Source organism: Castor canadensis, chromosome 17 (genome assembly GCF_047511655.1).
Source record: "Castor canadensis chromosome 17, mCasCan1.hap1v2, whole genome shotgun sequence".
Lineage (NCBI taxonomy): Eukaryota > Metazoa > Chordata > Mammalia > Rodentia > Castoridae > Castor > Castor canadensis.
Genome location: NC_133402.1, coordinates 49,065,672 through 49,079,307, shown reverse-complemented (window position 1 = coordinate 49,079,307; position 13,636 = coordinate 49,065,672). Strand labels below are relative to the sequence as shown.

At 38.0% G+C, this 13,636-nt stretch overlaps 1 protein-coding gene across 14 annotated transcripts in view; it reads right to left on the bottom strand.

Moving 5' to 3' along the window:
- The window catches only part of Arih2 (ariadne RBR E3 ubiquitin protein ligase 2), a 48,584-nt gene that overhangs the window by 16,706 nt on the left and 18,242 nt on the right, over positions 1-13,636 (bottom strand). For 9 of the 14 annotated variants that reach the window (XM_074059428.1, XM_074059430.1, XM_074059427.1 and 6 more), the window contains 2 exons: positions 11,517-11,562; positions 8,296-8,327 (listed from right to left, as the gene is read on the bottom strand). The exons of 3 other annotated variants lie outside the window; for them this stretch is intronic. In XM_074059428.1, the coding sequence (XP_073915529.1) occupies positions 8,296-8,327; positions 11,517-11,562 (78 nt within the window). Of the gene's footprint in view, positions 1-725; positions 833-8,295; positions 8,328-11,516; positions 11,563-13,636 lie in introns of those variants that run through there. 2 more of the 14 variants (XM_074059437.1, XM_074059438.1) reach the window with 2 other exon arrangements.

Genomic DNA, 13,636 nt, shown 5'->3' with positions numbered 1-13,636 from the left:
CTGAAAAGGATGTTATATTCATAGATGTAGAAAGAAGATGACATTTCAATAATAGGTTAAAGAAACAGGTAGCAAGCATAGTGGTGCATACCTGTTATCACAGCCATTTGGGAGGAAGAGATAGGGAGGATTGTGAGTTTAAGGCCAGCACAGGCAAAAAGTTATAAAGACCCTATCTTAACAAAAGAAGGTAGGTGTGGTGGCACATGCCTATCATCCTAGCTAACACAGGAGGTGTAGGTAAGATCTTGGGGGTACCTTCTCTTGGGACCTCCTCATCTCTGGGGGCTCTAGTCTCCCACTTTACTCTTTTCTATCTCAATAAACTATCCCACTTTACACTTAAAAATTGCGAACCTATCTAAAAAATAACAAGATAGTAGCTATATGTTATGGCAGTAATACTAATATTGTATTAATTGGCAAGTTACAAAAGTTCCAATGTATCTAAAAGAGAGGGAGAAGGAGACAAGACTGAGATGGAGACAAGAGAGGGAGAAGAGAAGGGAAAGGAGAGGGGAGAGAGAAGAGAGAAAAGAATTTCAGGGGAAAAGACACAAAAACCAATATGTGATCCCCTAGAGCTCAAGTCATCCCTTGAAAGAAGGTTAAATAGGGAACATCCCAGAGCACAATAAGTATCAAAGGCTGTGCAATCAGTGAGAGCCTTCCTGTCCCACAGTATAAGTACATCTGGAGAAAATCAAGGACTCAAGACAGCTTACTTTACTTGGGGCAGGGGTTCTCATTTCCCTTCCATGAAAGGTAAGAAGGCATCTGACTCATGCATGGTGCCGAAGTGTTTTCTTTTTAAGACCCATGGAGACTTTAGGCCTAGGTTTCCTGAATGACAGCTTCTAACTGTGAACATAACAAAACAATTTCAAAAGAACACTATCGCAAAATCAAAACAGAGACCTAGTCAGGTGCCAGTGGCTCACAACTGTCACCCCAAGCTACATGGGAGGCTGAGATGGGGAGGGACAGAGGTTCCAGGCCAGTTCAGGCAAAAAGTCTGCAAGATCCCATCTCAAGAGAAAAAAAGCTCGGCATGCTGGTACACAACTGCCACCCCAGCAACTGTGAGAAGTACAAAATATGATAAGAGGATCCAGACCAGCCTGTACAAAAAGCAAGATCCTATTCCAAAATAATCACAGCAAAAAGGGTGTAGCAAACATGAGGCCGAGCTCAAACCCCAACACCAGACATTTGATTTAAATTTTAGCAATCGCTTAAATGTTGTTTTTGTCTACAATCAACCTTATAACCATTGCTTTTATTTATTTATTTATTTTTGTTTGTTTGCAGCACTGAGGTTTGAACTCAGGGCCTCACACTGGCTAGGCAGATGCTCTTACAGCTCGGGCCATGCCTCGAGACTTATTTATTTATTTGAGACAGCAACTTGCTTTGTATGTAGCCCAGGTTTCCCCCAAACTCACAGTCCTCCTGCCTTAGCCTCCCAAGTGCTGGTTACAGGCACATGCAACTATGCCCAACAACACACACTGCATTTTGCCTGGCTTCTAAATGGCTTTTGTTGTTGTTGTTCTGCTTGAACCCAGAGCTACTTGAGTCATGTCCCATCCTTGTCTTATTATGCAGTGGCCATCAACCAAGAGCAAAAGTACTGAGCTGTCCAAGAAACCTACAGGTGTCCTTGGCCATATCTAGCACCCACTTTCCTTATCACCACAGATGGCTTAAGTGGGGGTCTTTAAGCTAAGAACAAGGATCAGGTTGCCCCTGTCAGATCCACAGATGCTATAAATGAACTAGACAAAGGGTGGCCACTCAATAATGGTGATTTACTTAATAACATTATGTCTTTAACCTGTGGACTTTCAAAATGAATTCTGCTGTTTCCTCAGGAAGGTCAAGAAATTTTAACACTGTACTTAGTCTCATTCTTTGATCCCAATAGCACTAGTAGTCACAACAAAGTCTCAGAATTAAATGAGATAGAGTCCACTTACAGATAACACCATGGCTCTGCTGAAGTAAAAAAATTTACTGATAACTACAAATCTGCTAATGACCAACTCAGAATATCCCAGTGGAGTTGAGCTCTGGTGAGAAGAGATAATGTGAAGCACTTCATAAAACTGACAGTTGAGTAATGTGAACTTTTTTTGTGTGTGTGTGGTACTGGGGGTTTAACTCAGGACCCTCATGCTTACTAGGCAGGCACATTACTACTTGAACCACTCCACCAACCTTGAGTGATATGAATTGATTCTTTAAGGGCCAACAGCCAAGAATACACCAATATATGCAACAGGGTAGGCACATACAAATATCAGGGCACATACCTCCCACTAGCCTTTCAAGGAAGATGCTATTATAATTCCCAAATCAAAGATAAAAGTGAGAGAACTTGTATTATGTCCATAGTTCATACAAGACCAGGAGCTCTTTCCCTCAACAATCTATATAAATTTGATGAAATTCTGAGATCATTTAATTCAAGTAAAATGTAGTATGATTGGACCTCACTCAGTAAAGGACACAGGCAAAGCCAGGTTCCAAAGACCCTTTTGCACAAAAGCAGCACAAGGAGGGAAGAAGACAAGAAGAGAATGGTACTCTAGAAGAATTTATCCAAAAAGATAGTTTCAGTAGGGAGGTCATCTCCTTCCTGATTTAGGTCACAGGAGAGAACTGACTGTACTTTTTTATCTTCCCAATCATCAATCAGTTTTCCAGAGGAAATGGTAGCCTACTTGAGCCACCTTGGCTTGGCTTCCTGGCAGGAGAGCCAAGACAAACCTTATGAATAATATTAAGCTACATAAGACAAAATTCAATCTCAGTGCAAATATCTGAGCTTTGTTAGGAAGGAACTAGTATTCATGCTATTGCTGTTTAATACTCAGAGTTCAGCAAACTATTCTAAATCTATTAAGAATCAATATTTCTACCACTGGAAAAGGTCATCCATCCCTTACGACCTTTCAATCCAATTTTGGAGAGAAACCTTTCATTATAATCAAAAGGAACTTTTGCTGGCTGTTGTGATCAAGGAACTAACAACCTGTTGGTAGTTAAGATTAAGTATTATCCAGTTACTTAAAAAGAAAAGGTCAAACCTTTTCCAAAAGAGAAATGGCTACAGGGTAGTAATTAGTTATTGAAAGCAAAACAAAACAAAACCTAATGAACAGCTGGGTGCCAGTGGCTCACACCTGTAATCCTAGCTACGCAGAGATCAGGAAGCTTGAGGTTCAAAGCCAGCCCCAGCAAATAGCCTGATATACCCTATCTCAAAAAAACCCATCACAAAAAAGGCCTGGTGGAGTGGCTCAAGGTGTAGGCCCTGAGTTCAAACTCCAGTACCACATAAATAAATAAACAAACAAACAATGACTTAAGTAGAAACACATAAAAACAATATTGTGTTCAAAATAAATTTGTAGTTCTATTAGGTCAACAAGAGACTTTAATGTCATATTTATTTATAAATAAGGAAAACACTAGAAGCTAAGAGCTAGAAAATTTTTATTCACAAACTAAGAGTCTCAAGGTAATTACTTATGGAGTAATCTGAATTGGGCTTTGTTGTTCTCTATGTTTTAGGAGCTAAAGAAAGTACCTCTCAATGGGAATGAGTCATTATTTTCAACAAGTCCATTCCCTATTTCACCTTCACTGTTCTCCGGAAAGAATCTCACTCCCATCTAGACAACAGGACGCGAAGTTAGTGGAAACTGATTTTGACAGCCACTCTGAATGTTTGTAAGTCAAGAACAGTCATAATGAATTTAAACAAAGACTCTTAACAGCAGAAATATGACTGTTTTCCTATGCCCCTATCCCTTGCAAATCATGTTAACTATATAGTAAAGTATTCTCAAGAACAAGTGAAGGGCTAGGAGTATGGATTAAGTGATAGAGCACCTGCCTAGTAAGCATGAAGCTCTTGAGTTCAAACCACAGTACCACTAAATAAATAAATAAATACTTCAGAAAGCTTAGTGGGTCTAACTGCCAAAACTGAGAAATTAAAAAGAAATCATTATATCTGACTTTAATCCAATATGGCTCAATAATTTAGTAAGATTTTTATTTTAATTGCTTAACAATTTATTTGGAATTGTTGACAGTAGATATACTATGATAGTCATTATACACATAGACCAAGCAACATAAACTAATTTTCTTGGCAAATTCAACACGTATTTCTCCTGCTTTACCTTGTTGGTAGACTCTAACACTTTCATTCCTTACCACTTCACCCTGTTCATTCCACTGCCCAATCTCTATGTCCTTCCTCTCCTCAGCACTCACACCAGGAGTGGATGATGGAAAGGGATCTTCATTGTTATTACTATCTACTGTCTGGACCCTCGTCCACTCTATGAGATGTTGGATACCCTATGTAACAGTAATACAGAAAACTCTTACAGAGTCCTTACATCTTTCCAGGGCCAGTCCTTACATTGTCCTTACATCTTTCCAGGGCCAGTCCTTACATTGTTCTTCAGTACTAATAGGACAAACTTTATGCCTTAGGTGTCATGCACTACTAAAACACCATCCTCCCCCTTTGGAGTACAGCAATAGGCCAAATGATTCCAGAATCCCATGTGCTTCCCTCACCGTTCCCCGTAAATAATGCCCCTCTTTAAAGCAGATATATAGAAATGGTTGTTGAACGTCAACCAGAAACTGAACGATCATGAAAATTTGTGAGATGCAACTAATACAAAGCCTACAGGGAAATTTACAACTGAAAATACATACACTAGAAAAAGTTCCAAAGTCAGTGATGTAAGGGTTCACCTTAGGAAACGAGAAAAAAAGTAAAGGCCCAGCATGGTGATACACACCTGTAATCACAGCTACTTGGGAGGCAAAGACAGGAGGATTCAGTCTGAAGTCAGCTCAGGCAAAGGCAAAGTTAACTTGAGACTTTATCTCAAAAACAACCTAAAAGCAAAAGGGCTAAGAGTGTGGATCAAGTGGTAGAGCACTTGCCTAGCAAACAGGAAGCCCTGAGTTCAATCCCCAGTACTATACACACATACACAGTAAAAGACAAAGCATCCCTATAAAATCTTATAAATGTTAAAAGGAAATTAAGGAAATGTTATAAACAATTTAATAAATTTGACACAAATGAAACTGACAGGTTCTTTGAAAAATACTTGCCAAAACCACAAAACTAAAACAAACCACAAAGCTCTGGGTTCAAACTCTAGCAACACACACACACACACACACACACACACACACACACACACACAAAATGAAAAAAGAACAGCTGAATAGGACATTGAATTCATTATTCAAAACCATCCCACAAAATTCTAGGCCCAGGGGGTTGTACTGCTTTAATTTCTTCTTTTTTTCCTGTACTGAGGTTTGAATTTATGGCCTCACGCTTGTTAGACAGGCACTCATTCATCCACTTGGGCCACACCCCAGTCCTTTTTCATTTTTATCTATCTATCTATCTATCTACCTACCTACCTACCTACCTACCTATAGTACAGGGGGTTGAATTTAGCAACTTCTGCTTGCCAGGCAGGTGCTCCACCACTTGAGCCACCCTACCAGCCTTGTGTTGGTCATTTTTCAGACAGGGTCTCACTTTATGCCTAGGCCAGCCTGGACTGAGATCCTCGTATTTATTCTTCCTAGAGTAGCTGGGATGACAGGCATGTGTATCCATGGCTGAGAGGGTATCTTGCAAATTTTTTGCCCCTGGTAGCCTCAAACCTCCTCATTTCCATCTCCTAAGTAGCTAGGATGTTAGGCTGAAATTACTGTGCCCACACTTAATTTTGCTTTTGAGATAACACTGATACAAAAAATCTGACAAATAACCAAAAAGCAAAAACAAAAACAACAGACCAATATTCCTTATGAATATTGACATATAAATCCTTAATCCAAAAATTTTAACACAGTAAATCTAGCAATACAGAAAAGGATCATATTTACAATAAAATGAGGTTTATTCCAGGAATACAAGGCTGATTTAACATTTGAATTATCCTTAATAAAATTTACTGAATCAATCAACAAAATAAGAAGGTCATCACAAGTCATTACTTCAATAAGTACAGAAACCCATTTCACAAAATTATATACCGATTCAAGATACAAATTCTCAACAAATTAAGAAAAGTGAACTGCATGAATCTACAAAAACTATCATATTCAATAATGAAACAGTCAATGTTAAGATCTAAAAACTGGCAGAATATACACGCTCACCATTTAACATTATACTGGAGGTGCTAGCCAGTACAATGAAGAAAAAGAAAGACAAGACATAGAGATTGGAAACAAAGAAACTAATCTAACTGTATTCCTAGATAAAATGACTGTTTATGCAGAAAATTCTAAGGGACTCTACTAAACGATTACTAGAACCAATAAATGAATTTAGTAAGGCAATAAAATACAAGGTCAATACACAAAAAACAAATTCTTAGTATTTGCAAATAGAACATAAATTTAAACAAGTGAAATATTTTAACCCAATTAACTGAAAAATGTTTCAATATGTAATTCATAAATTATTAATGAACTACTTTTATCCCTTTTAAAATTTTAAGTCCACTAGCTACTTTTGATTTATAGCACATCTCAATTCAAGCTGGCCACATATCACATCTCAATTCAAGCTGGCCACATATCAAAAGCTCTATGGTCATATATGATCACAGCTAACATTATGGGCAACACAGCTATAAAACCAAAATAAAAAAATCCCAATAAAAATTACAGCAGAATTTTTTTTGTACATATTAATAAATGATCCTAAAATTTCTAGAAATGTGAAGAATCTAGAGTATCCAAAGCAATCTTAAAGACAAGACCAAATTTGGAAGATTTATACCCTCTGACTTCAAGACTTATTACAGTAATAGAGACAGGTTATTGATGAGTGGAAAAAAAGAAGTATGATCAATTTTCAAAGTATCCACATACTTTAATTCAGGAAAGGCAGTCTTCAACAAATGGCTCTGGAATAGCCAATTATTTATACAAAACTGACAAAACACAAAACATAGACCCTTACTTCATACCATACAATAATTAACTCAAAATATTTCTTATATCTAAATATAAAACCTAAAATTATAAAACTGTTCAAGAGAGTGAGGTGCTACAGGTTCACCCCTATAATCCTAGCTGCTCAGGAGGCAGAGATGAGGAGGATCATGGTTCTAAGCCAGCCTGAGCAAATAGTTCAAGAAACTCTCCCTGGAAAAATAACCATCACAAAAAAGGGATAGCGGAATGACTCAAGGTGTAGGCCCTGAGTTCGAACCCCACTACTGGAAAAAACAAACAAAAAACTTCAAAGAGAAAATGAAGAAAATCTTTGCAACCTTGGATTAGGCAAAGATTTCTTAGATTTGATACTGAAAAACACAGTTCTTAAGAGGAATAAAAAGAAGAAATTAGACTGTATCAAAATTAACTTTCAAATGAAAGAGAGGGCTGGCAGAGTGGCTCAAGTGGTAGAGCACCTGCCTAGCAAGCCTGAGGCCCTGAGTTCAAACCCCAGTGCTGCAAAAAGGAAATAAAAAAGAAATGATAGGCCACAGACTATTTGCAAATCATATATTTAATAAATGACTTAATTCAGAATATATAAAGAGGCTGGCAGAGTGGCTCAAGTGTGCCAGCCTAGCAAGTGTGAGGACTTGTGTTCAAACCCCAGTGCCACCAAAATATAATAAAAAAATATATTGCCGGTGCCAGTAATCAACAAGACAAAGAGGCTGAGGCAGGAGGATCACAAGTTTGAGGTCAGTCTGGGCTACGCTTTAAAAAAAACAAAAAGGGCTTGTGGGGTGGCCCAAGCGGTAGAGCTCCTGCCTAGCAAGCATGAAGCCCTGTGTTCAAACCTCAGTACCACAGGAGAAGAAGAGAGAGAATAAGACATATAACCATATAACCCTTATTTTTAAAGGATTTGTGTGTGTGTGGTAGGAACTGAATCCAGAACTTGGTACTGAGCTACATCCCCAGTTTTTAAAAATGGGCAAAAGATTTGAAAAGACATCTCACCACCAAAAAGTTTTTTCTTTTTTTTTTTTTAAGTATGAATAGCAAATAAGGAAAAATCATTAGTTACATTAATGACTGGGAAATGCAAATTTAAACCATAAGACACTATTTCACACTCACTAGAATGATTATAATGTAAAAGATGGACAATCTCAAGTGAAGGGTTAGCAAGGAGTCCTTTAATGCTGGTGGGAAGTAAAATAATATAGCCATCTTGGAAAACAGTTTGGTAGTTTCTTAAAACATTAAACATACACTTACCATGTAACCCAGCAATCCCATTCCTAGATAATCTATACAAGAGAAATGAAAATGTGTGTCTACATTAAGCCCTGGGCAGGGATGGTCATAACAGCATATTTCATAGTAGTCTAAGATTGGAAACAACCCAAATGTCCGTAACTGATGAATGGATAAACAAAATGTGATATAACCATACAATGGAAAATCATATTCAGCAATAAAAAGGAAAACACTATTACTGCATGAAAACAATACGGATGGATCTCAAAAGCATGACATTAATACAAAGAACGAGGCAACAAAAGACTACATGTTGTATGATTTCATTTATATAAAATTTCTAGAAAAGGCATAGCTATAGACACAAATGAAAGAGCAGTAGTTGCTTGGGGTTTAGAGTTAGGATGGACTGAACACAAATACAGGGAATTTCTGGATGATGGAAATGTTCCAAAACTGGATTTAGTAAAACATGTAATGGTACATTTTAAAATAGATGAACTTAGAGGTATAGAAAAAATGCTTCAATAAAGCCATTTAAAAAAGACTAAAGACAGGGCTCATGGAGTGGCTCAAGTGGTACAGCGCCTGCCTAACAAGCATGAGGCCCTGAGTTCAAACACAATATTGCCAAGAAAAAAAAAAAAAAGGTAAGTGATGAAACAAATGTAGTAAAAGATTAGCAACTGTATAATCTAAATGGTGGGAATATGGATGCCCAGTATATAATTCTTTAAACTCTTTTTTGTATTTTTGAGTTTTCATAATAAAACTTAGAGGAGAAAAGTATGTCAAATTTAATGCAATGGCAATTACTTGTATGAACAAATACATAATGTACAGATAAGTCACTGAATTTTTACTTATAATCCTCAAAATTCAAATATCTCCTTTAGCATTTTAACATACTTTTGATCAAAGGTTAACTGATTTATACATTGTGAATTCTAGTACAAAGTCATATAGTTTCCACACAGATCTGTACTACTGGTAACTTCACAATGTTTTTTCCGTCTCTATCGCAATCTCCCTGACCTAGCTTTCTTAAGAGTACCACTTGATGCTCTGCTACCAATCTGCTAGCTCCTTAAATGTCACTATTCCATAAAGTGGCTTTCACTTTGCTCGTTCTCTGGCCTGTCTCTGAGCAATCATATTTGTGCCCGAACCTTAATCAGAGTGAACAAAAGCCTCAAAGTCAAGAACTCCCAGGAACTGTGGCTGATGAGTAGGGAAAGGGAGGCAAATAAGCAGTGGTATAAAGTTTACTAAATAGTAAAGATGCTCCCAAGCTTCTACGTGGCCTATAGAGGTTTTCAGAAAGTCAAAGATGGGGTCAGAGCAGAGGCCAAGTATAGTCCATCTCCCCTGCCTTTTTCTTCTCTTTCTGCCTGTGTCCTCAAACCTGTACTGCAATGTATTATATGTTGATGGGAGTCTTTCTTTCTAGCTCATAGGATTTTGGGGTCGCTCCTGTTGTTGCTTACTCTAGACAATGCCCTGCATTACCCCACAGGCCTCAATCCATTATGGCTTTGTTTTGCCATTGCATTTATAAAAAAAAATCTCAGATGGTTTCCACATTTTTATTTCAGGAAGCATTTAGCTACATGCATGTCCAAAAAGAACACTGCTTATGATCATCAGTACTTTCCAAAGGTCATGGGCAAACACCTTGTGCCATCCTCTATAGCTGGTGTTTGTGACAGAAACTTGAAAGGTATTTCCCTCACACAGGACCACTTGGTTACAACCATGAACAGCAAACACCTAAAGAAGTAAGGAAGCTGCTACGAAGTCAAATTTTACTTTCTGGGTTTTTTTTGGAAGTATTGTAACTCAGGGCCTTCACCTTGAGCCACTCCACTAGCCTTATTTTTGTAATGGGTTTTCTTGAGATAGGGTCTTGCAAACTATTTGCCCAGACTGGCTTTGAACCGTGATCCTTCTGATCTCTAACTCCTGAGTAGCTAGGATTACAGGCATGAACCACTGGATGCCCAGCTTCTGTGGGTTTTTTGTTTGTTTTGTTTTAGTAGTAACTGGGATCTAACCCAGTGCCTTTTGCTTGCTAGGCAAGTGTTCTAACATTTGAGCCATGCCTCCAACCCTCCTTTCTGTTTTTTAATAAAGAATTTGTCGATGTGCCACAGTTCTATGACTGCTTCACAAGCAGGGCTGGTGGGTGGGGAATGGAGACCATGAAAAAACTCAAGATTTAAGTTAATGTCAAGTTTTTCTCACATACACATAAAGGAGTATATACAAATGCTTTAGCTGCTATTACCAGCAAGCAGTTCCAGACATGGTAAACAGAATGTAAACCCATAACCTCAGCATTTTATAAGATATTCTGGAGGAACTTTCTTCCAGAATCTAGGGGTTTTGGAGACTAGAGAAATGAAGTCACACTGTCAGCTTAGAATGCAAACTACCTTGATATGGTAAAACTTCTGAATCTGGGGCCTCTGACCCAGTGCACTATGAGGCAACAGCTGCAGGGTTTACAGAACTTAGATAAGGTAACTCTAACAACAATTTGGTTCTGGGCATACAATTCTGTAACTGCTGTCCTACTCTGTTTCAACTTAATTCAATGTGTATTTTCTCCACAGGCCCTAAGCAGAAAGCATACAGTGGTAAAATTATAACAAGTCCACCTGAAATCTGTTAGGCAATGATAGCCACAAATTTCTGGTTTCCACCAAATCTCTCTCCTTAAAAAATTCAGACAAATCTTTATCAAGATTTTAAATTAATCACTGGGGCAAACACTTGATCCCGCTAATCATAAATACCAGAGGAAGATAAATCTTGCTACTGAAAGAAACCACAAGCACATCTGTCATTCAAGACCTTTTCTAATAAAAAGCCAGTATCTATCTTTGTGACAAATGTTTTAAAAGAGTTTCAGGAAATTTAAGTTATTACTTGACATCCCAGAGCACTTGGGATAGTAATGTTCATTATTCAAAATAATGCATTACTCAAAATAATGTAAGGCTCAAGGGGCATACTAAACAGCTTCTGCTCCTGACAATTCTCCAAAGAAATCTACGAACATGATCAGTTGTTCCATTTGGTTTTTTTTTGTTGTTGTTTTTTTAGTTTCCTATATCTGGTTCAACCTACCCAGCCCTCAGGGACAAGTTAACACAACTTGCAAATAGATTTTTTTCCCCCAGCAAAGATAAATCCAGCAGCCCACCAAAACTGTCACCAGCCCTTCCCACACTTACCAGTGCCATAGGGAGGATGCAGCTGATGGCAGTGAGCATCAACGGCCTGAAAAAATACAGGTGGTAGTTTCAATTTTTATTTAGAATTCTTACTTGCCAACTGCCTGAAATCTTTTAAGGTTACATGAGTGGGTCTTCATCGCTCAGCCTATGTTAAGCCACTTCATGATCCAATCACATTTGTTAACAAACACTAGTGGTCACTCACTAAAAAAGCAGAGATGAAGAAAAGAGTGAACTGTGGACCAGCTTCTCAGACTGGGATAGAAAGGGATATTTGTATAGGAAAACTAGCCTGAAGAGATCAAGGTGGATGGATTTGCGTGGGGTGGGATAACAGAGGAAGGAATGGAAGATTAAAAAGGAACTAAAGGGATAAGAGGAAGAAACAAAGTTAAGGCACAGAGACTTAGGAGTAGGTGAATACCAGCCTAGCATGGGTGATGATGGAGTAGTGGTATCCCAGAGGGCTTCTGACTATTGGTAAGGCTCACCCTCAAAGTTTAAGTTGTGGGACTGCTTTTCTGTACTTTTTCTCATCTATTTATGCTCAGCCTCTATAAGGTTCTGATCGTGATTCTACCCTCTTTTCCTTTTCCTTTACAGGTCCATGGAAGGTGGGCTGACTTGTAGTTGAGGAACCCATATATTACACATGCTTTCAAAAACACAAATTTGAAGATTTCTAACCAATCTAACCATAATTCATTCCTAACTACCATCATCTCTTAACACAAAAATAAATACCAAACCCTCCAAATCTCACTAAAGATTTATGTAAAATATAATGCAAAAATATGAAAATCATTATTCCTTGACATAAGGGTTTTTATTATGAAAAATCTCAAACATCTACAAAAGTGAAGAAAATAAATGAAACCCATGTATCCATCATCCAGCTCCAATATCAACTGGTGACCAGACGCACTGTGTCTCCATTCCAACCCTGCTTCCAACCTCCAGATTATTGTGAAGCAAATTCCAGCATATATTTTTTAGAGTACATTTAATTGAAAACCCCTTGGGAAGTACTTAGTATAAAAGGCTGGTTACAGCCCCTTTTTAAATTCTAACAGATATGTGGGGATGTCACATAGAATAACGACTATTTCAGCAAATGAAGGTAATATCCAGCAACCATAGTAAGAAAAAATGAAGATGGGTACTAATAGAAAATGAGCTGCACATAGTAGAACTAAAAGCTGAGTCTCTGTTCCTGTAACCCATCTTGTCCAAAAATTATTTTCAATGTTTTGTCTCTTCAAGCTAGGCAATAAAGAGGAAATACCAAATACCAGATAGGTAGCACCGTCCCAGTCCCCTTTCTTCTCCAGAGGGAAGACACCTCAGAGGCCAGCAAGTCTTAATGACAAAGCCACAGATTTCACAGGCCTGTTATCAAAGACAAGCTTCAATCCCCTGGACTGCTTGCTATTCTGAGCTACCTACCTTCTTTGCTATGAGAAACATAAAACCTTATTTTTATAACCTTTCTGTTTCTGTAAAACTCTATAAACAGAAAAGAATAGAATGGAAGCTCCTCGAGGGCAGAGATTTTCTTTTAACTCTTCTCTGTTTCCTTTTCTGCCATATCCAAGCATCCAGGAAAATGTCTGTGCCAGCACCCAATCGCATATGCTACCATCACCTTCTAAGCAGAGGGTGTATCTCCTGTAGTCCAGTAACTAGTCACTACACATCACCACAATTTCTTTCTTGGGGGATTACAGGTCCCAGAGGCCTCAAGGATGACTGATATAGCAGGAGATGCCTGAAGATCTCCTGAAGGTTGCAGGAAGAGTAGAGATACTGACGGGTATATGAATTAGGGAGAGGAGCAACAGGCAGAAGTGACTTGGCTGAGCCTGGAGAAGCCACCTTAAGTTTTTCAACAGAGCAAGATGATCAAATGTGCCTGCAGTGGATATATAAGAGAAATAATGAAGTAGAAATAGAAAAGGTTTTTTAATTTATTTATACCGTTTCTCTTACCATTTCAAAAAATAAGGGTACAGAAATCAAAGGCAAAGAGATCTTTGAATTCTTTAAAGTAAAGGCCAAGCTATTTTTTTTCCTCATCTTTCTCAGCATCTATCTGAAAATTAAAACCACAGAAGAAA